This window comes from Diplotaxodon limnothrissa, linkage group LG6, assembly GCF_057381915.1.
Source record: "Diplotaxodon limnothrissa isolate DT_005_m linkage group LG6, D_limnothrissa_male_GT1.1, whole genome shotgun sequence".
Lineage (NCBI taxonomy): Eukaryota > Metazoa > Chordata > Actinopteri > Cichliformes > Cichlidae > Diplotaxodon > Diplotaxodon limnothrissa.
In genome coordinates, this window is record NC_140601.1 from 36,877,234 (window position 1) to 36,901,600 (window position 24,367).

The 24,367-nt window shown below is 38.7% G+C and overlaps 1 protein-coding gene across 1 annotated transcript; it reads right to left on the bottom strand.

The window, feature by feature from the left end:
* Positions 1-13,782: 13,782 nt before the first annotated feature.
* Positions 13,783-22,712, bottom strand: LOC146631140 (serine protease HTRA3-like). Its single transcript, XM_085356369.1, has 10 exons — positions 22,286-22,712; positions 18,346-18,451; positions 17,696-17,918; positions 17,090-17,287; positions 16,916-16,948; positions 15,224-15,341; positions 15,054-15,101; positions 14,723-14,780; positions 14,202-14,297; positions 13,783-13,951 (listed from the first exon to the last, which is right to left on the bottom strand). The coding sequence occupies exons 1-10, from the start codon at positions 22,710-22,712 to the stop codon at positions 13,783-13,785; spliced, it is 1,476 nt and encodes a 491-aa protein (XP_085212495.1).
* Positions 22,713-24,367: the final 1,655 nt, after the last annotated feature.

Here is a 24,367-nt window from a genome sequence, read left to right on the forward strand (position 1 = left end):
AATTAAGAGAAGACGGATGGAACCTGAAAAGCTGAAGGGAAACTGGATTGAGGGGGAGGAGGAACACGTGTGGGAGAAATGAAGAAAAAAAGATGCTGGTTGTTGTTTTATATACACAGTGCAGTTTCAGATTGCCTTTACGGGCAGTGTATTTCCATTTGAACTCTTTGATAGATTTTAATCATCAGTAAAAACAGAAAAATATTACCCCTTTAACGAGTTGGTGGAAATAAGCTTGACGTTACATTACTGTGCCTGATGTTAACTTTTCAGTGTTACATATTCCTATTCAGAGGCTGTAACTGGGGCTTAGTTTGTTCTCATTTTGGCAATAATGACATGTCTCCATCTTGACATAGAAAAAAGCCCTTTTCACTTCAGTGAAAACCAATAACAGTGCTTTAAGTGCAGTATTGACAGGTCTGTTGCACTGAACTGCAGTATTCTGTTTTCTGTGCTAACATTGATTTAAGGTTACATGGATAATTCCTGTCACATGTAAAATCTAATGCCTGCACAGTTAGTTCAAACACAGTTCAAACACAATGTGTTTGAAGCCTAAAAACATGCGCGGGCTTGTGAGTGTGACTGATGGACATCTTTTTCCTCATTATGCACACATTATTCAGTTTATGTTATCTTAGGGCATGCAAGTGGGCTGTATTTTATTTCCTATTTTCTTCATGTGTTTCATCCTCTGTGTCCCCAAAGGCTACATTTATATTCAATTATTAACAGGTTTCTAGAAGATCATATTTACAGTATGTGCTGCAATAGCCCCAGTGATGTACTTTTTCTTCTTTTGGTGTTTTGTCATGCTGCTTTCAGTGGTATTATTGTTATTGAGTGTGTAATCGAATGGCTAAACTGCTGTGAAGAAAAACCAGCACCTCTCAGTTGCTAAGAAGAAGGAAGAAATATCGGGAGAAATAGCAGAAGAGAAAGAAGGAGAAATTACCTTCAGAAACAACCCTCTAAGTGATCTCATATTCTCACTGGGCTTCTGTGGATGGCGAAGCTGTTATGCCAGTATCAGAATAGTGATGGGGAAGCACTTAAGAAGTCCCACTGGCAGGCATCCCACTCAACCTTGAGCCACTGCCTCTGGCTGCTATGTATATATATATATATATATATATATATATATATAGAGAGAGAGAGAGAGAGAGAGAGAGAGAGAGAGAGAGAGATGCTGTGAGTATCTGCGCCATTACGTAACATCACAGTTCCCACAGTCAACAACATAATACAGAGCTCTCTCTTCACCTTAACTTCATCTTTATTAATTCCCCATAAAATATGACAATATTTTTAGTTTCTGTCCATGCATCCATCTGTTAATGTAGCCTTCATTATTACTACTGCACACAAGTCTTTTGTATATATGAGGTATGTATTCCTTTTAATATTTTTTATTCAAGTGTTTGAGAGTTTGTATTTATATTATTTAAGAGTTTTCGCTTTTTTGTTTGAGTACGAGTAAATTTCATTGTGATGCCGTGACAGTGGTTTAAGGACAGTCTCTTATCTCTTATGTTAGGTTCCATCATTCTGATATATGGATCCTTGTAGGTGTACTTGGCCTATTTTAAAATGAAACCCATTGGTTTTTATACATGCTTATTCCACTATGTTTGGTGTAGTACTATAGGCTGCTAGTGACAGAGAGAAGAAGATTGCTCCTTTTTGACAGCTATGACCCTGATCTGTCTGCTCTATTAAAATCAGTTCTACATTAGAAAGACTAAGAGGAAGGCGCTCTGTGGTGGTGTTGGTAGCATGCCCCTGCTTTGTGATAACTTTTCAGCAATGATGCTGATGGTCATGAGAGGAGAAAAAGAGATGGGCTGCCAAGAAGACAAAGACTGTAACCAAATGTCAGGGTGACTGTTTCTGGAGTGTGAGATTCTGGGTGAATGAACAGGTCGTGACCCTTTGAGCTACAGAATAATCACAAACACTAACTCACTCAGACACTCACATGTCCAGATACACACAGGCCATCAGTTTCTCCAAGGTTCTCTGTCAGTCTTCCTGTTCCTTCCTTCTTCTACCTTCCTATTTATTTCACTCTGAGTCACATGTTAACAGTGACTCTACGATACTGTTAAAGGTGTCACTCTTTTTACACTTGTTAATGAAAGGAGGGGACAGGAGTGAAACTACTTCTAATGATGTGTATCCAGGTCAGAGCATACAGACTCAGGTGAAATCTATGATCTATGTATTCATACATAAGTGTAAAAATGATGCAGATATTTATTTATTTGTTGTTTTTAGATTTCACCCAACAGATAGATGATAGACAGATTGATACTTTATTGATTCTACAAGGAAAACTGTTGTGTTGTAGCATCATAATTAAGAGCAAAAAAATAGTACAGTCTACAATAAACAACAAGTCAGTAGCACAGTTAAATAAATGTGCAATCTGGCAACACATCAGCTAATATAGTGATGCAGCCTCAGGGGGCCAAAGGCAATTTTAAAGGCTTCTGGTGCAGCAAGCACATATTCAAGCCAAGCATCCCCATTCAATCTGAAAGCCACTGTTTACAAATAGAGATAAATGAAATAAAACTAATAACAGGCTAAATTTTCATATGACTCTGTATATCATTACAGTAAATAATAAATAAAGTTGTGAGGTGATTGCAATGCAAGTTTTCAGCTTTAATTCAGAAGGTTTTAAAAAACTATTGAATTGCAGTCCTTCTATGTATGGTTCCCCATGTTCAGTGGCTCAAAAGTAATGACAAATGACCAACATGATCATTCATCATTGTATTGTATTGTAAAAAAAAATTAAAGAGATTAAAGATCAATCTGGAGTCGATTTTGAGTGTTGAATTAGCATTTTAGAGCAGTTCACTAGAAATATCGATATGAGGTGCAAAAAGATGTCAATGCAAGTGAAAGGGGCCATCATGTCACAGTACTGGGTCTGGGACTCAGTGTTTTTTGATCAATTTATATTCTTGGATTTGTTGTTTCTCATGGTTTTTATTCTCACTATTGTTTTCTGCTTATTTATAATTCAATTCAATTTGATTTGATTTATATAGCGCCAAATCACAACAACAGTCGCCTCAAGGCATTTTATATTGTAAGGTAGACCCTACAATAACACATACAGAGAAAAACCCAACAATCAAATAACCTCCTATGAGCAAGCACTTTGGCGACAGCGAGAAGGAAAAACTCCCTGGTTGGTTCTGAGAGGGGCGGACATCTGCTGCGACCAGTTGCGACTGGTCTTTAGGTTTCTGTCTCTGTGCCTCCCGTGTGTTCCTTGTGTCACGTCTAGTCAAGTTATGTTTTCATGTCTGTGCTTCTCCTTGTTTCAGCGTCAAGTCCGTGTTTCTGTGGCTGTCTACTGTTTCCTGTTTTGCTTTGACGGTCTCATGTCCCATGTTAGTGTTTTCAGTTTTGCTTCTTATCGGTGTCGTTGTGTGTGATTGCTCCCAGCTGTGCTCTCCTCCTGTGTCTCATTCCCTGATTATCCCTCTGTGTATTTAAGCCCTTTGTCTTCCTCTGTTTGTTGCTGAATCATCTGTGTGTCATTTGCGGCATTCCGCACATCTTAGGCGTCTGCTTTCTTTTTTTTACTTGTTTCTAGTTTTTCTCCCAGTTTAGTCCTTGCCTTCCTCAATTTTTGTTCATGTTTTGCGCTATCATAATTAAGTTTAAGTCTGTTGTATATTCCTTACTGCAGGGGTGAAGGGAGTGCCAAGCATCGCAAAGACCAAAGTCGCTCATATACTGCTTGATTATATTTGTGGACTGCCAATTGCACTGAGTTCCTGCTGCATTGAGCCTATCAATTTTTCCATTTAGCCCCAGGTTGAAGTCACCCCCAAGAACGATTGTGCAATCTAAGTGTTCAGAGAGTGTACTAAAAAATCAGTGGAAGAATGAGGGGTCATCAACATTTGGACCATTTATACTCACAATACATAGCTTTTCGTTAAGTATAGATAGTTTAACGATTAGGAATCCGCCCTCTGGATCTATAACTGTGTCGAGTATTGTGAAATTAATATTTTTATGTATTAAAATTGCTACTCCCCTTTGTCAAGAATTATAACAGGCTGAAAACACATTAGGAAACATCATTCAAACCTGTTACAGGCCCATGAGTCTCTTGTAATAAAACAGTCTGCCTGTAGGTTTTTAAGTTGATTAAGTATTTTTAACCTTTTTTCTCTGGAGCATAGCTCGTTCAGAATAAAAAAGTCAATAGTTTATTTATACAGAAACACCAGGTGAAGACATATACAGTGCGACGGGTCAGGAAGTCCAGGGAAGGAAAGGAAAGGAGTCCACAAAACACACTCCACTCCCACACTCTCCACACTTTGTTCCAAACTCTTCTTCGGGCACTTACGCTCCAATAAACTCCACGCCACACTGCCAGACTCGGGGATAGGACAGGAAACAGGAACAGGTCTGGGAATCTATTCATAAATAGAGCACAATCAGAAACCACTGTAGGGTTGCAGAAACAACGATTACTAAGGTTACTCAATGATCCAGCTAAGAAGCGCACTGAGCCACTGTTTTAAATAGTGGCTCGGCAATCACACAGGTCAGCGGCAGGTTGATTATGCCAGGTGCGTGGGCCAAGGGCCGGAGCCCAACATGAGCTCTGCTCAGGCAGACAGAGGAGAGGAAGGAGAGAGAGAGAGAGAAAACAATAACAATGCAAACATATGGCCCAAAACTAGGTCAGCCAGGAAGACACGGGGACCAAGACAATAACAAAAACTTTAGGAGTGGTCAAATCAACAATATGTTACTTTCTTAAAAAGAAGGAATGCACTGATAAATTCAGTAATGCCAAAAGGTCTGAAAGACCACAGAAGACAACTACAGTAGCTGATAGTGAATTCTTTCCGGGATTAAGAAAAACAGCTTCACAACATCTTGACAAGTCAAAAACACCGTCAAGGAGAAAAGCATATCGCTGTCACAGTCAAGAACATGCGCTGCAAATTCACAACACGGTGGATACGTCTGGTTACACGCAAGAAAAGACCAGATTAGTCATTGCTAGAAAACATTTAAAAGAAGAATCTACTGTGGTGGTTTAGAGAGGCAAAACAAAAGTTGTGCCGTTTTTCAAAGCCCTAATTGTATATATTTTCTCTCTACTGGCACTTTGACTCACTGCCTTTATGTCATTAGATTATTTTTGGGGTATCTTGAGTCATCCCAAGTCATGTTAGAATTCTGTATAATTTTAATGTGTGTACAAAAACTGTTTGTATGCTTATATTTACAGACTTAGTTCCTCGAAAGTGTCATTGAGGAAAGATTTTAATTGCTTTCAATCATTGCCATCTGCACAGTGTTTGCATTTCTTGCCAGGCACCAAAAAACTCTGACAGGAAAACTGACAACTTGATGGGTCTTTCGACTTGGCATCACCCTGTAGGTTTAGGTTGTGATAAAGTCAAACAGTGCTGTTTTGGCTTCCAGAAAACTAAACGTGTCAGGCCCATGGCAGAGATAAAGTCAATTTGTGTCCTCTTGTTGAGTGTACACTGAGCACATTTTCTGATTTCTCTCTGCTAACACTCTGCCAAGGGTTAGCTATGAAAACTCTATTTGAATCCCAGACCATTAGAGAGCATATGTTTCTCTTCTTTGCAGTTATGCAAGATTATAGTTCCCGTTTTCCTTGGCTGACTAGTAGTTTATTTTCACAAAGATACACTCCAGATGTTTCTTATTTGGAAAGGGGATTTCTAGATGCTGCATCCAAAAATTTACTTCATTACTGTGCATCTTGTCAACAACATCAGTGATGCTTCACAGATGATAAACACCTATAACAGAATGACCATGCTAAAAGCTAAACATTCAGTTTAGAGGATTTTATTTTCAAACAGCAGTAAAATGTTGCCTTAGGTATGTACACCAACTTTACCCACTGAACTCTGTGCCCAAACACAGCAGGCATTACTCTCATTAAGCGATTTAACCAACTATCCAGCTACAGCATGACGCAGGAACACAACGACTGATTACACACATAAAGATACCACATGGCATTAACCACCACATACATTGCCAGTATGAAAGCGCACACTCACACCCACACAGAGGATGCAAGATGTGGAAATGTAGCTGAATTATTCAAAATCCAGAGAAATGCTTGTGCAAGAGGAGACAAGGGAAAAGTCCACCGACTAGATTTACAAAGAAACAAAGAAAGACAGATAAACACACAAAAAGAGAACGAGAGGGGGAGATGCATGAGTCAGCAGTCTGCCAGAAAACAGGAGTTGAGAGACATAAAAAGAGCTCAGAGGATTTAGCTCTCACTGGAGTGCTGACAAAACGCTCACTTTACTGTGGCTGTTTTGTTTATGCGTACTTGTATTGCTTATGTTGTGGGGACCTCAGTGTGCTACACGGTCACATTTTGGAGACCAGCCTTCATACTGGGACAATTTCTTTTGATTTTAGGATGAATTTTTGGTTTCAATTAGGGTACAATGAGACAAAGTCAAGTAATAGTATGGTTGGGTTACAAATGAGCATAACTCAGTGTTTGTGTGTGCGGCAGTCTGTTTGTGAGCAAAGTCTATTAAACATAGGCAAATATTTCCTTCTATATTTCTTTTAAAATATTTTTTCTTACAAGCATGAAGTGAAATTGTAACTTGTAGTAGCCTTAAAGAGACAATTCAACATTGTAGAAAAAAACGCATCGTAGTCACAAATATTCAGCCACACCCAGAAAGCGGGTTAGCCTAGCATAGCATGAAAATGAAGCAGAAAAAGCACAATGTGTAGCTTTTAACACATTCATGTGTGGAAATATAGATATTATAAAAGAGGCAGCTTCACAGTAATGGCAACACTGAAGTGTCTATGTTATTTTTCTTTCTTTAAAAAAAATAACAGTGAATTATAAAGTGAAAACACTGTAACAATGCTATAAGTGTTGGTTTTGATAATAATTATCACCTAAACCTGAACGCTACATGGAAAAAGGCACTGAGTCACACCTCTTTGTCAGGTGTTTTCAGTCCCATTGTTACATGTTTATAAAATCAAGCAACTACCGACACAGTCTGCATTTACTGTTGGGAATACATGTACCGGTGTTATGTATTTAAAATACAAAATATAAGTAACTGTATTCTGTTACAGCTACTGGTTAAATAGGTGATAATTAGAACAAAGTTACTTTGTTGAAATAAATAGATTACACGGTAGCGTTTTCCTGTTTCATATGTTAGGCTATCCCCTCTCTATCCCCTCTCTAATTTTGGAAATTCCACACTGGTGGAAACCCAAATAAAACATGCAATGAGAGGCTCTAATATTAGTGTCCTGTTAATGTTGGTAGTGTCAGTTACACAATGGACCCGGAGCCAGGACATCAAAACCAGCAACGCACGGGCAGGAATGCATTTCCTACTTAGAAATTCCGACACCACTTTATACTTTAATTGAAAGGAAGGTTGTGTATAGGAAATAAATTACTGCTGTACCATGTGTGAAACTAAATAAATAAATAAATGAATGAATAAATATTTAAAGAAGAAAGGGTTGGGAGAAATCTGACAGTGCAAGGCAAACTCTGTTTGCCAGCAACCAATCTGCTCTCAGCGTCAAAAGACTCCACCTCCAACATCTGGAAGTAAGTTCTTTTTTTAAAAAAAACAACAAAAAAACAAACAAACCTAATATTAGCCTGCTGCAACTATCTTGTTTTAGTTGTTGTAGCTACCTGGTTTATTGCCACTTCACACAGTATCTTCGATGTACGATTTGTGATTTATTACTATTACTGAAGGCCACTCGGCACCGAGCTAACATTGTTAGCTGGCGTTAGCTGAGGTTAGTTCATATATGTGCAAACTGTTAGACTTGATGGATAGCATTAACAACCTGCTAGCTGCAAATAATCACGTGCAGTCCTGAAAGCAGACAGAAAGAAACATATTACTGATACAGAAATAGTTTAAAAAGTGCAGCCTTACCTTATGTTCACCCTACTGTTACTCATTTTATATTAAGATTTAAAAATCTAGTAACCATGTAAACCTTTTGGAATACAAGCATGCTGATCCACACAGGTATGCACACAGGTGTACACACGGGTGTTCACAGACGTGGACTACACCTTTCTTGGCGGCTGCCTCAAAGCACATTGTGCGCTGTCTATTTTGCGTGCTGCACAATATCGTTTATTATTTAGTATCTACTGTTATCTACTGCTAGCTAATTTTTTGTGATGGTGCTGGGTTTTTTTTATTATGTTGCTCTTTGTTGTTTGCTTTCTCTTCTGTTTTTTTTCTCCATACAGGTGATCCAGGTGTTTGTTTGTTTTGTTTTTTCTTTCTTCCCCCCCTTCTCACCGTCTCTTCTCCCCTTTGGTTTTCTTTCTCTCCCTCTCTTTCTTTCATTCTTTCTCCCTGTCCTATCCCCCAGTCATGTCTGTCCCGTTTGTAGCAACTGAAAATAAAATAAATTCATAATTATAATAAAGGTCAATCAAATGGACCAATATGGCAAGGCCATGATGATCCACTTGGTAAAATAAATCCGCTTGGCATCTTTCTTGGCCTTAAGACAACAATTCTGATGGCTAAAGATCCTAAAGGGACACAAAAAAAAAAAAAATCTAGTTGGTATTTGTAGCCTTCAGTAATAGTAATAAATCACACAATAGTACATTCATGTAGTTGTAAAAAGCATGATAATATATTAAGTAATCCAAAGTATTCAGAATACATTACTCTCATTGAGTAACTCAACAGAATGCATCACGAATTACGTTTGGGGGCATGTATTCTGTAATCTGTAGTTGAATACATTTTAAAAGTAACCTTCCCAACACAGAACATGTGTGGGTAACTGATGACAGAGGATAAAGCAAACTAAAAATAGTGGCCGCAGTCTGAAAACCAGAACAATGAGCAGGAAAGACCATAAAATGTTATAGAGCAGATAAGATGCTGCATACTTGGTTCTTTTACTGTCCATATGTAACTCCTTACTACAAGCTAACCTTTCACATACCAGTTTTGGGAGCTGTTGATAACTTGAAATGTTGACAGTGGGAGTTCAAAATACAGACAATATCAGATCCGCTATCATGAGTGTCTGATATTAAAACAATTCTTGCAGAAGTTTTAAGCTTAGTGAATATTTATAAATACTGCAATATCAAACAGTAGGAATGCCAAGCACATTCACAACCAGAAATATTAAATGAGAGGTCTTCCAGAAAAGGGCACCGTGTCTCCTACACAGTTTCCAAGTGTTTTATAAGCTCTGCAGTTAGTGCCTAAGGGCTATGCATCTGAAAAATAGACACTGGTGACTAATTTTCCTTCTGAAAAACAAACTAGAAGTCAAAGAAAGAAGAGTTACAGGGAGGGCATCAGCAGCTCTGGCATATGTGCATATGTTAAATGCATGAAATAATGAAAGTAAATGTGTATTCACTCTTTCCCCTTTAGTATAATCAAAAGCAGCACATCTGTCATTTACTAAACCCACGTGGAACCACTGTTAAAATGGGTTGATAGGACGTATGTGTAGCAAGACAAAGAGAAAAACAAGTGAGAACTCATCTCCTGTCACTCTGAAAAAGCCAACTCTGAAGTGACTGTGGACTATTTCCAAAAAAGATTTCAATAAAAACAGGCCATACTTTGAGAGGAATGCTTGGAATTTAAGCTCTCATTAAATTTTAGAAAACCGACCTCTGGGAAATATAATCTGAAGTGTCCTGAAGTGCACGTCATTCCAAGAATAGCTTTGCACTTCACTGTGTGATAAACCAACTTAATATGTTTGCAGAAGAGGAAACAAGAAGTCTATTTTCAGCAAAACGCTCAACACAACAGCACATGGGTGTATTTAACTTTTTTCTAACACTAATTGTCCAGTTGTGGAGCATCACTGTGTGAAAAATGTGGTGTATTGCTGTGTTATCATCCATGCTGAGGATGTTTGTGTGCCTGTGTGGGAGGTAGGTTGAAAGACTAACAGATTCACTCTGTAAAAGTCTGGTAGCTTTGTCTTTTTGTCTTTTTAGAGTAAATTGCCCACGTTAGTAGTGATCAGTAAGCCATGAGTCATAGAGAGTAGGATTTGAGACAGATGGGTGTAGTTAGGGCCTGTACTTCTGTAACACCACAATTTAACAGGGTTTCTTTTTTTTAAGCCAGTGCAAGCTGTCTATGCCAAATGCTCCAATCTGTGGTCTTGACCCTTAAACTTCCTCTAAATATAAAAGTTTACTATAAACGCAGTCTCTTGCTAGAGGTTGCCAGTAACACAGGTCAAACCTAATACTGTCAAGTGTTTAGTGTTACGGACGTCTCCAGTTCACTTCCTCGATTGGACGAAAACCCACAGATATGCACAAATCCAAAATCAGAAGGGTTTTCTTTTCTTTTTATTATTAGATCATTAATTAAACAGTTACATTCCCTACGAACAGATAAATTCATCCCTGGATATTCCGAGTGGCACATAAAGGTCCTGTGTGTGTTTTCAAGCATTGAGGAGATGATGTTGCTCAGCTTCCATTAAGTGCTGCTGATGGGACTCAAAATGCCATCAGGTTCTGAGGTCACTGATGACTCACAGTTTGACATTATAAGGGACGTTATGATTAAAGCCTAATATGAATATCTGTTAGCCCTTAACTCACAAAGCATCATAAGCATCATCACCATTTTTCTGTGAACATGTAATTGAGCTGACGGTCCATTTTTCCCCCTGGCTGCCTCTCCTGGACGTCTAAGGTCTCTGTCTCTGGGCCTTTACCCTGGACTCTTACCATAAACTGAACACTGACAGATGGGAGCTAAAGTGTGGGTGGCTTTGAATGAAACCCTGGTGTGGAATGAGCGGAAAGAGAGTAAAAGAGGCAAGGATGAAGATCCCTGAAAAAGTCCTTGAAAATTTAAGAATTTCTCCAAGATGTGAAATATCCCGTGTTAAATGTGCAGCAGTGAGATGGCTGGAAAAAAAAAGAGAGGTTGTTATTTATTTCACTTCAACACCAAGATATCAGATTAGATTGACAGCACCTTGGTAACATTACATCACACGTGTCATCAGACTGTGATTCAAATGCTGATGACGGCTGAGTCATAGAAAACAGAAGACCACAGACAAAAGCACAAATATGGAAATCCATCTATCCTTTGTAAATATCAACACTTCACCGAGTTCTTTTGATTCCTCAGAGGCATCCAATGGAAGACAAAACACTGCTCAGTAGACCATTTAACACTTTATTACTTCTAGAAGGGACATGCGTCCTTCATGACACGTTGCCGCGGATCTCAAAATGGTGGTGTGGCCCTAACAGTTTTATTACAGAAGCTCATTCTAGTCTAAACAACAGTGTCTCAGTAACTTTCCACTAGAGATGGTCCCCTCTTACCTACATTTTCCCAAGCAAGCGTGAGCGAGAGTCTACAGCTTTCTACTCCCTAAGGACACATGGTCTCATGCCTTTATTTTTCAGGGCTGTGTCCACTTAATACTACACTATATAACTTTATAACACTTATTAATAAAAAAGCATAGCATTACTGAGGCACTGTAAATTATTTAATCCCAACACCTTCCATTTTCTTAAAGTGTCACAGGGCGAGAGGTAACATACTACCTAGAGATATCCAGGTTGTATATTATGAAAACCTTATATATATATAAAAAAAATCAATAAATAAAATAGTTCCATCTGTGTACAATTGATCTTATTAAGAAAGTGGTTGAGAAATTATTTAACAACAAATAAAAGTGAAAAGATACAGCAACAGTACAGATCAATACATGAAAGTTTGACGTTTAAGATACAAGGCGTTATAAAGAATATCAAAATCTGGAATAATGCAAGAGTGTTGTGTTTAAAAATCTTCAACATCAACTATTTTTTCCACATCTTAAAAGCACAATCTTTGGATTGGATAGAGGAAAAATGGGATGTTTTACATGTCTCAGAGTTAATAAAGAATTCTTTTTGTTTATAGCAAATGAGACATTATCCCTATATTGTTTTTAGCACTATGATTAGCACTTGGAATTCATCTATCCTTCCATTTACTTATTTTCTTATCCCTAGCCTATCCCAAGTGTCACAGGGCGAGAGGTAATATACACCTAGAGATATCCAGGTTGTATATTATGAAAACCTTATATATAAAAAATCAATAAATAAAATAGTTCCATCTGTGTAGTTCCACCTGCACGATTGTCTCTCTGACAGTCTTACATGCTGTTGAAATGTTTAACTGTCTCTTCTGCTTTAAGTGCAAAAGGATGCAATCAGAAACCAGAGCTATATATAGACTTCTATAGTGCAGCAGTCCTTTAAGATGAGCGTTTGAGCAATTGCCACGTTGGGAGGAAATTCTTTATTCTCCACCTGCCATCTAGTGGATTCTTTGGGAATCATAAATTGTGTTTATTTCAAACTAAACTATATTTGGCCTCTAGATGGCAACACACTGACTGGGTTGCATAGGGAATGCACTAATCTAAAGTACAAACAGTGTACAGAAGAGTATATGTTGTGCTTTATATGCATGCAGAGATATCTGTAAAACTCTGGCTTTACTGTAAAAACACATGGCCTTTGTTGTTGAGTGAAAGTTTATATTTAGTGTGGGCTTAGATATATTGTTTTAGTGTGGACACAGCTGTGTCCTCTGTCTGCCTTACTGAAGTAGTCTGGCGCTCAGCTATAACAATCTGTCTTGGCAAGACTAGAAAACACCACCCACACTCCAACAACTGCTCCATCAAGTCACACGCTGAGTGCAGCACAGAGAACCATATTAAAATCAGTCTGCGAGGACCGGCTGAAATGGTAGTTATTTGTTCACAGCAGGAGTCACTTATTAGCTACATTTCCTCCCTGTTTTTCCTGTTTGTGAGCCCAGCAGCCTGTCTTTCCTTTTTGTTCTTCCAGTTTGTCTTTGCTTCCTTGGCCTCTGCTTGTTCCAGCCAACAGTAACCAGACAGAGTCTATGTTTAAATAAACAGGAAGGGTTTTCTGTCTGGGCTCAGTTTATGATGTGTGGACTTACAGGGAGTTCAAGTGGGTTACAAGGTCATTTCTGAGGTCATTTCAGCATGGAGGAAGGCTTTTAGAATGATAAATAAACCAAAACAACACTATTCAAAAGTATAAGCATATATGTAGTATGTGCAAAATGTCAAGCTACTGATCTTGATTTAATTTGGCTTTTGTATAAGTACTTTCAGGCTACTTCAGGGTGTGCGACTTTAAGATTCAGGTTATGTTATGACTGAAGATTTTCATTTCCAAAATAGGAAAGAATACAACCAGCTGTTCCCTGTAACAGGATTTTACTCATAGTGCCTGTGTTCCGTATGTGGAGGTGTTGACTTAGGTTTGTTTAAATTAGGAGAAAGTCTTTCCAAGAGAGAGGATGGAGGAGGGATGAGAAGACATAAACAAAGGAATGGAAGCTGCCTTCTGGAAAGCAGCTGCTGAACAGACTAGACAGAAAAACACACAACTGCACAGATCCTTCTTCTAAGCTTTTATTCTAAAGCGCCTTAAATATACAGTGCAATGGATTCTACTGAGCTGTATTTTGAAGTCTGTGTTAAACTACAGTATTTCAAACTCTACCAAAGCATACATCATCAGGCTAGTTGGGAAAGGAACTGCTCTTTTCCGTTCTCTTGTTTTAATAAGAAATCAGTACTGGACATATTGAGTCCTGCCTCTTCACAACTAAAAGATATCAATTCTCCCAGTTTTCAATGTACCAAAAGCTGTGGGTGGATATTGAAGAGTAAGTCATCGTTCCCTCTGCGAATCTCAAGTAGGAGTGGCTGGTCGCTCTGCAACACCTCATGGATGTCTTCAGTGGTCCTGACTGGCTTTGCATTCAACTTCACTATAACGTCACCTTCCCTAATCCCTCCTCTAAGACATGGAAAAGAAAAGAAGCTCGAGTCAACCGTTTACTACAAGTGTGCCAGAAAGAGAAAAAGAAGATTCAGACTTATAATGACATCATTGTCCATAAATCTGCAATCACTTTCTGGAAGTATGAAACAGGGTGATATCATTTGAAATGTGTGTGTGTGTGTGTGTGTGTGTGTGTGTGTGTGTGTGTGTGTGTGTGTGTGTGTGTGTGTGTGTGTGTACTTTTTGCAGGTGTGTGTGAGCATACTTTTCTGCTGGAGTGTTAGGTATGACCTGCCGCACCAAAACTCCACTACTGATGTCGGGGAAGTCTGGGTTATGAAGTCGCAACTCTTCTACAAGACTGTGGCACACGTAGGACACAATATTAATGCTATTAACACATTTTTACACATTATCATTTCAATTATGTAAAAAAAGGAAGTGCATCACATAAAACTAATTCCCTTTTCGGACATACTCAGACATGCAAACATTTGATTTTCTATGAAACAGCTCCTGCTGACAAATCAAAGGTAAAGTTGTTTGGCTACAGACAAAGTAGACAAGCAGCAATACCAGCTCCTGAAGCCAACTTATGTTTCCCATAGAATAACACAGAATTTGTCGGTTTGTTTGTTAAATGATTTATTCACAAAACAAATGTTGCTCTTAGTATTATTTGGGTATGCCACCTTTATCTGTAGTAGGAAGTGTATTAAAGAACATTAGTGCAAAATTTATTTTCTCCTTACAGTCTAATATGTGTGTGACTTTGTAACAACTTACGCTTTGGTGATGGTGACCATCCAGATGCCTAAAAAATGTCTCTTAACTAGGGACGCGTCTGAAAGCACAACAATATAACCATAATTTAAACACAGCCTCATGCAAAGGCTAAGTTGGGCTGACGGGGAAAGATGAGCTGAGGAGACAGTTAATAACTATTTTATTAAACACATATTAAAATATAAATGTAGCCATTAAAATTATAGTCCAAATCCTGAGGATTTCATTTGTTATTAAAGATCTATTAACTTTTAGTCTACACTCTTAACTGCATGTTTTGCCATATATGTAAATAGTTATAATATTTGCACAAAAACGTCTTGTCTCTCACCTGCATCAGACTGTGGTTTGTCCATTTTTCTTTTCTGCTGTCTCTTTTCTGTCACAACAAAAACCAGTCAGAGTAGTAGGTAATGAAAATTAGAGACATATACTGGGGGGAAATAGTCATTTAAAGATATTTTAGATAATAAGATGATAAACTTCACAAAAAAAAGTCACCATCTTTCTTGTGTTTAATCTGTGACTCTGAGAGAAAGCGGCTGATGCGGTCTGCCGGTATAGCGAAGGAAATTCCTGCTGTCACTTTAAGAGTGTTGATTCCAATCACCTCACCATCCTGAAGGAAACACAAACACATGTTGAAAGACAAACACAACATGATGGCTGCCAAAAAGGACTTGATGCTGACATAAATATCAGCCAGTAAGAACTGAGAAAAATATGTCAAGATTTCCAGAAAAAAAAACTGCATCAGTTGGTATGTAGAGCCGAGCATGTGGCACAACTACAGTTGCTATGATATATTGATAAAAACACAATGCATGTGCCTTTTTAAACGTGCACTCGTTTATGGCGTTATAAATGTGTCATTACACAGAACACTTTAAAGCATGTGACACATGATGTGTCACGATTGTGTCCCAGTGTTACTGCAGTCAATAAAAATAAACTGCACGTTTCTACTTTGAGCTTTTTTATAATTAATATTAGTAGAACTCCAGAATTGGAGTAACAGCTATAGCCGTTAATCACTGGCCACAAGAAAATATGCTTGAACAAATCTGTAAATCAATTTTGAGCCATTTTGAGTTCATAGTTCATGGGACACAAGAGGGTTTATAAAACAAGCAAAGACTGTATCATATCGCAGGTTTTTGTGCTTTGGTTCTGCATTCTGGTTTCTTAGTATTTTTGAGTCTTAGTCATGTTTTATTTTTCTAATGTTTGAAGTTTAGATTTTTTTTTCAACCATATATATTTAATATGTGTAATATACTGAATTATATTTATGAAATAGAGCCGTTTCTATTTATTAGTGCTCGTTTGCTATATTTTTCAGCCTTGCAATACACTGTATTATTTCACTAGTTTAGATAGTTACTCTTTTTGTTATTTTGGAGCAACTGTGACCACATAATTTTCTTAGGGATTAGTAAAGTGTTTTGATTCTGATTTTGTGTTTGTTGAACATCTGGATTTCCTGTTTTCATTTCTTGTTCTCGTAGAGCGTGAGTTTTATTTTTTTATGATATCTTGTGTTTTGATATTAGCAAGAGTTTCCATGTGTGTTCGTTTGTTAATTGTTAGTGTTTTACTTTGAAGGTTTGCTTTCTTTTGTGTCTTGCGTCAGTTTTGCTTCCTGTGCTCCTCTCCCTACTGTTTTCATCAATAATAATTTTTCCGTAATTATAATCCTGTCGTCCCTTTTTACTGTTGATCTTTGGAATTTCCTGTGTGTGCTCCTCCACTTCCCTTTCATGCTGTCCAGTTTATTTTCTTTGGAATTAACCTGGTTCTTTGTTCTTCTTTCCAGATTCTTTGGGTTTTCGTGACTCTTAACTTTGTGCTTCTTGGAGTACTGTTCAGCTGGTAAAGCTCACATTTTGTTTGCATTCTGTGCCTTGTTATGCACACATCTACAAAGCTATTTGTGACAGTTAATAGTTTCTTTAAATGTGCTGCAATACATACAACAAAATCAGGTATAATGTCTGTAGTGTATATCACACTTAAGCTCCCTCTGTGCTTTGGCGAATAATACGTTTGTGATATTCAGGCTCATATGACAATTTGGTGACTCATAACTGTTTATGCTGCGTTGGTGAAAACTCCGTTCTTTGTTTGAGGCCAAACTGAAAACACTCCAAAATCAAATGGATCATCTACTGTACCTTAGAGAACACCACTTACCAAGTTAACAAGAGGTCCTCCCGAATTGCCGTACTTGACACAAGTATGGAAGATATAAAATAGAAACAAGCACAACAGTAATTCTTACACATATGGGAATATTAATAAAAGACAATTATGTAGTTCAATAATGCAATCAATGTGTATAGATGGAGATATTTAAAAATGTTTCACGTTAATAATAGCATCAGTTTGGATGTAGTCCATGTCTGAGTCCTTTATGCCCAGCTCTTTGCCATCTCTTTGTGTAGTGCTGACGATGCCGGTGGTGACAGTGTTCTGCAGGGCGAAAGGGCTGCCAATGGCAACCACAAACTCTCCTGGCCTCAGATCAGCCGAACTGCCCAGAGACAGCACGCGAAGTTTCTTCTGCTACAACAAGCACAAAAAAAACCCACTCAAAAAATACCAGCACACAGGCGAAAACGCGAGTATGTCAGAGCAACACAGATGAAAAGAAGAAAAGACATTTAGAGGAAGAGGAATAGTTGAAAGCTTACAAAACTCTCCAGGTATTTCAGACAGGGGTGTGAGATTACACACATCGGCGCTCTGTCTGTGACTCACGGAGCTAGTGTTTATGAAAGTCTTATTAATGTCTAGCAGAAAACTGTCAGATGTTGACAAAGAAATGTGTCAGGATGTGGGCTGTGTGGTTTATGTGGGCTCATTTAAGATTTATGGATGTAAAAAAATCTAAAGATTCATGTGTTTATATTTGAAAAGGAGAAGAGGGTAGAGAAGCTTATGATGATAGCATGTCAGGGCTTGTGCCCTTACCTGTGGATTGACCTTGATTGTAGCAATGTCTGCCTTCCTGTCTATGTCTTTCACCACGGCTTCATATGCATCTCCGTCGTGGAGCTGAACACGCAGCTGTGGCCTGCCTGTCACCAAGGCAGCTGTGGTTACCACATGAGCGTTGGTCACAATCACACCTGAGTGGGACACGATGAACCCAGAGCCACTGGAGAGCCGCATGTGGCGACCTAAAAGAGGATGCCTGGAAACAGAGGGTAAATGAAAAATTATTAAAGCGAACATGATTAATAATAACAATAATAATTAAAATGTGCTTTTCTTGCATATATTTCACATTCTGGTTGCCCTATATAGAAGTAATTTTGGCAGCTTGGAGAGTTTTATGCCTTAATGTGATGTGCTTTGGACTAAATTGTATGCTTAATTTTATGCATGATTTGAATTTTATTTTAATTTTAAGCTTAAATTTGAATGTAATTTTATGCTACTTATAATAGCAGGCAAACAGCACTTGATTGGGCCCAATATCCCTAAAACAGCCTGTTGAGGAAACAGGTTGCACTCGTTTTTTCTTACTTGAGATCAAAGCAGACAAATCAAGCCATTATGCTATAAAACAATATAAATAAGCAATTTTTGTTATTTTTATACACATACACAATCCAAACCTTAAGAACAGCTCAATGTGGACGACAGCAGGGGCTATTTTCTCCACGACATCAGCAATGAAGTTGAACTTGTATCGAGGGCTGCTGAGACGAATCAGGGTACGACCTATACTGACAAGAAAACCCCACCAAAACATTAATACAGACAGCAATCAATCTATCTATAGCTACAGTTAGGTCCATAAATATTTGGACAGAGTCAACTTTTGAAACAACTCACACTTTCAGCTTTAATTTAGTGGGTTGAACAAAAAAGATGCATAAAAATGTGAGAAACTAAAGCATTTTTGTAACACAATCCCTTCATCCCAGGGGACTCAAAAGTAATTGGACAAATTAAATTACTGAAAATAAAATGTTAATTTCCCATACTTGGTTGAAAACCCTTTGCTAGCAATGACAGCCTGAAGTCTTGAACTCATGGACATCACCAGATGCTGGGTTTCCTCCTTTTTAATGCTCTGCCAGGCCTTCACTGCAGCAGCTTTCAGTTACTGTTGTGGACCTTTCTGTCCACAGTTTAATCGTGAACAAGTGAAATGCATGCTCAGTTGGGTTAAGATCAGGTGACTGATTTGGCAACACAAGGATATTGCACTTCTTTGCTTTAATAAACTCCTGGTTTGCTTTGGCTGTATGTTTTGGTTCATTGTTTATTTTTATTATGAAACACCGGCCAATCAATGTGACTCAGTTTAGCTGGATTTGAGCAGATACATCTTCAATAAACATTAGTGTCCCTGTCCGCCACTGGCAGCCATGCACGCTCAAGCCATCACACTGCCTCCGCCATGTTTTACAGATGATGTGGTTTGCTTCGCCATACTTTTTTCTTGCCATCTTTCTGGTAGAGGTTGATCTTGGTTTCATCTGTTGAAAGACTGTTCTTCCAGACCTTTGCTGGCTTTTTTAGAATTTTTTTTTTTTTTTAGCTTGTCCAACCTTTTTATTCTTGAGGTTTATGATTACAACTTCCTCCTGGAGAGTCTTGCTCACTCGGCTGGCTGTTGTGAAGGGGTTTCTCTTCACCATGAAAATGATTCTGCGATCATCCACCACTGCTGTCTTCTCTGGACATCCAGGTCTTTTTGCATTGCTGAGTTCAGCAGTGTAGGTTTTGCCACTTCTAATATTGTAGCAATTTCTCTGATGTTTTTTTTCTGTTTTCACAGCTTACAGATGGCTTGTCTCACCTGCATGGAGCGCTCCTTTGATTGCATGTTGTCTGTTCAAAGAAAAATCTTCCCAATGCAGGCAGCACACCTCAAATCAATTCCAGGACTTTTATCTGCTTAACTAATAATGACATAATGAAGGAATTGCCCACACCTTCCTTTGAATCAATTTTCCAATTACTTTTGGTCCCGTTAAAAAGAGGGTGGCATATGTTAAGGAGCCGAAACTCCTAAAACCCTCATCCAACCTGAATGTGATATCCTCAAACGAAAGCTGAGAGCCTACACATTATGTCCATTATATAACTATAATTGGAATATGTTTCAGTAAACAAAAAATAAAAAACCAACCTTGCCTCAGTGCCCCTAATCTAGATATTTTATACACACGTATGCGCACACAAATATGCGCACACAAATATGCGTACACAAATATGAGTACACAAATATGTGTACACAAATATACACATATACACATATATGTGTATATATACCCATATATAGGGGAGACCGGGGATAGTTGTAACATTTTTGACATTTCTGTCTGTAAATTGAAGCTCTTTTAAGGTAGTGGATTCAAAATGTAATGCAAAGTATTTACATGTCTCTGCTATTAAATAGTGCAGCTATTTTCTCTGCAGCACAATTACCCATTGCATGGTATGGTCTCAAACACAAAGAGTGAAATGTTACAGTTAACCCCATAGTCTGGGTTAGTTAGCAACACAGAGCACCTGTATAAAAAAGCCCAAAGCCGACTGTACTTCCTCAGGAGGCTGAGGTCTTTTAACATCTGCAGGAAGCTCCTGAGGATGTTTTACCAGTCAGTGGTTGCTGGAGTACTTTTCTATGCTGTGGTGTGCTGGGGGAGCAGCACAGCAAAGAAGGACTCATCCAGGCTGGAGAAACTGATCAGGAGGGCTAGCTCTGTGGTCGGCATGAAGCTGGACACTCTGGTGACAGTGGCAGAGAAAAGGACACTAAAGAAACTGCTGGACATTATGGACAATGCTGGGCATCCTCTGCACACGGCCATTAACAACCAGAAGAGTCTGTTCAGTGACAGGTTGCTTCTCCCAAAGACAAGAACTAACAGACTTAAAAACTCCTTTGTCCCACACGCCATCAGACTGTTTAACTCCTCTCTGGAGGGGAGAGGGAGGGGAAACAGGAGGACAAAGGAGGGGGGAACAACTAAGCTGTAGTGCCTCTTCACCTCACTGTGCAATACTTTTGTAAATAGTCAACAGTGCAATAGACCTCAATACTTGAAATGTGCAATTCACTTGTATTTTTATTTTTTATTCCTATTTATTCTATTTATCCCCTTCGTATATTTTATTTATATTGTCTCTGTATTTATATATATGTGTGTGTGTGTGTGTGTGTGTGTGTGTGTGTGTGTGTGTGTGTGTGTGTGTGTGTGTGTGTGTATATATATATATATATATATATATATATATATAATATTCTGTAACTCTGTAACTTCTGTCGGTGCTGTGCTTTTTTTGGAAATCGAATTTCCCAGAGGAACCCACCCGAGGGATTAATAAAGTTCTATCTAATCTAATCTAATCTAATCTAATCTAGTTGTAACATATCCTGGGGTAAAATGTAACACAATGAAATAAGGGTACTGACAAAATATTAACATGTAATCTTTGTTTATTCAACACATGAATGCACTTAGAGCCATTTATATAGCTGTGTGTGTGTGTGTGTGTGTGACAGAATGCAGAAATCTAGCTTTTGAACATATTCCAGCCCCCCAAAAAAGACAAATTATGGAATTTTCTGCAACTGAATATTTCATTAATTTTGGTTGGTCTTCCTTGAGTTTGGCCTCATTGGCACAGTGGGCATTATAAACTACAGCTCTTGCACCAATTTTGAACATAACAATGAAGCTGAAAAAATGTAGTTGTGCACCAGCATCGCAATTCCATTACTTTTTACCATGGCTTACCATGGCTTTGCAAACCACACCAAGTGTGGTTTGCAAAGTGCTTCAGAAAGATGAGGAAATCTGTTTCTTGCACCCATCCTGACTTATTTCCACTACCAGTACTTCCTACTGGTCCATCTCTGACACAGTGGTCTGCATAATGTATGTGTGGGAACACAAACAGTGGAGGAATTGTGTTGCCAATGGCATTAACCACATATACAAAAGCGACCAGTGAACCTCTCTCTGCTGATGTCGTTGCCCCAACTTGTTTAATATAAGTTAAAGTAATAGTGTGGTAAGTTGTAACATCTGCATTATTGTTACAACTAACCCAGACTGTTGCTGTTACAACTGACCCAGACTCCTATAGCCATGAACTAGCTAACATTACAGCCAACGGCTAAAACACTAGCACTAAAGACTTACACAGAATATATCCCCATAGACATACAAATAACATAATTTAAATTTGATGAGTTTAACTGCAAAGCAGATAATGCTATTAAACATTGAAATAAAGTAGAAAAACTTACTTTTTGGCATACAAATTACTTTTTTTCATGTTAAATTGTCTGTGTTTGACAAAATGTGCTGATTTTTCACATGTGATAGCAGAACTGAATTGGGCATGCACAGGATTAGTCACATCATTTGAAACTTAGCCCTGATTGGAGAAATTGGAAGTGTTACAACTGACCCACGTTACAACTATCCCCGGTCTCCCCTACATACATATACACATATATACCAAATCCGGGAAAAAAAACTATTCTACCCTGTACATTCTAGGTTTGTGGCGACCTTAAAGCAACCCTACCTGCTCCTAAAGGCGAACAGGGTCCTTTGTGCGCTTGGCTGACCGCGGGTCTCCCCTTGAGTAGAGTTTTCCGACTGGCTGCTCTCATCTTACACACATTTCCATACGATTTCCCGTCGCTCCCACACACTTCATGGTCCATCTTACACCGACAGACCCCTTTGGAGCCTCGCCGCTTCCCCGCAGCGAATAACTTGCACTCCAATCCATCCCCGCAGGGCAGGTCGTCTTTGCGGCCGCAGGGGTCTCCTTCACGCGGGGAACACACCAGGCAGCAGTTACATCTGTCCGGAACGTAGCCACCGGGACAGCTGGGGCTCGGGCACGAGCTCACATCGCACCGGGAGGTGCACTTGTCAGAGCGAACGGCTTCGGTGATTTCGTGCGCAAAGAAAAACGCAGCCACAAATATAAAGAGCTGCATCATGTCAATAGTGCCAGAAAGCTTAAATAAATATGATATAGATATATGCCCTCACAAAATCATATTAAATTACTACATTGAAAAGATTGGGGTTGCTTCTTTAAGAACTAAAAAGTAATCTAAGTACAATCTCCCGTGGCTCTTCTGGCTAAAAAGGACTACAAGCCAAGCCGTCTATGTCTGCATATTTTTACAGCCTTGTGACTTTAGTCGTTCTCAAAAGTGGTGTAAACTCATCGCCTTGAAGTGCACTTCCGACGGCAGGCAACTAAAATAAAACAGATACTGCGCGCCATCTAGTGGAAACAAAAGCTCATAACAGACATAACTGCAGGGAAGCTTGTACACGTCAGAAATTTACATACACTCATCATGGGCATGAATGTCCTGGTAGTTTGGGCTTCTGATTCCTTTGAAACGGTCTTTATCTTCAAAAAACCAAGAACTGGGTGCACTTTATTTTTTTTAATTTTGCATTTTCTCCAGTTCTTGCAAAGTCACAAAGTGTAGATACAGGCTCAGATATAGACGTACATTTATTTAAATATTTTAATAAGCAGTGCTGAAGGTTCTACATTATACTTTTACTTGACAAATGAAAGTCCTGTTAAATTTTCATTAGTGTTCATGATTGATTACTTGTTTTTCCTTTGCCAGTACTCACTGGATTGAGCAATACTTCGAACAACAGGAAAGCCCAAGAAATTCAGTGACAATTTAAGAAGCGGAATTGTAGATTTACACAACTTAGGAAGGTCTTTCAGGGCCATTACGAAAAAACTGCAGATTACAAAACCATTAGCTCAAGTTACTGTATCTATGTATGAGTTAGTGAGACGTGTCACCGCATTGCCAGGATCTGGAAGAAGATCCAAACTGTCATCCTGGGATGAGAATAAACTGGTTAGGATGTTCTGGAACAGCCCAGGAACCGTCAAGGTTAAAGCGTGAACTGGAAACTGTTGAAACTCCAACATCACTGTCCACAGTAAAGCAAGTTTTACATCCCCATGGAACGAGAGACTGCCAACCCAGAAAAAAAAGCCCCTGCTTCAAAATCGACACGTCATCACTGATATTTTCACTTTCCCACCACAGGCATGAGCCTAATGCCTTCTAGAGGAAAGTTTTATGTTCAGATGAAACAAAGATTGGGCTGTTTGGTCACTATGACAAGAGGCATGTTTGTAGGGGTAAAGGTGGGGCTTACAAACCTAAGACACTGTACCAACCCTCAAACATGATGGTGGCAGCATCATGCTCCGGGGGGAATTCTTCAAATTCTTCAGCTTCACCTCAAATCAACACTTAGAGAAATCTAACTTGGACAGAGTTGAGTGTTCCAGCAGAAAAATAACCCTGAACAGACATCAAACTAGTTTTAGAATGGATAAAACAGGTGAACATCAAGCTTCTGGAATGGCCCTCCCAAAGCTTCAACTTAAAGCCAATTGAAAATGTATGGATTATGCTTAAACACCAAGTCTATTCCAGGAAACCGACCAAATATCCAGCCAAAATTATGTCAGAAGTTTGTTGATTGCAACCAAGAGCGACTTGCTAAGGAACATTTAACCAAATATTAGTGGGTTGTGTGTATATATTTGACCCAGTATGGATCAGATAAAAATAAAAAATAAACTCAAACTTGACTTTTG

Coding starts and splice junctions, on each gene's coding strand:
- LOC146631140 (XM_085356369.1), bottom strand. CDS start 22,712: ATGATGCAGCTCTTTATATTTGTGGCTGCGTTTTTCTTTGCGCACGAA. Junction 18,452..22,285: donor CTGTTCGCCTTTAGGAGCAG/GTAGGGTTGCTT, acceptor TTGTCAGTATAG/GTCGTACCCTGATTCGTCTC. Junction 16,949..17,089: donor AAACTGATGCTATTATTAAC/GTGAAACATTTT, acceptor ACTTGTGTCAAG/TACGGCAATTCGGGAGGACC.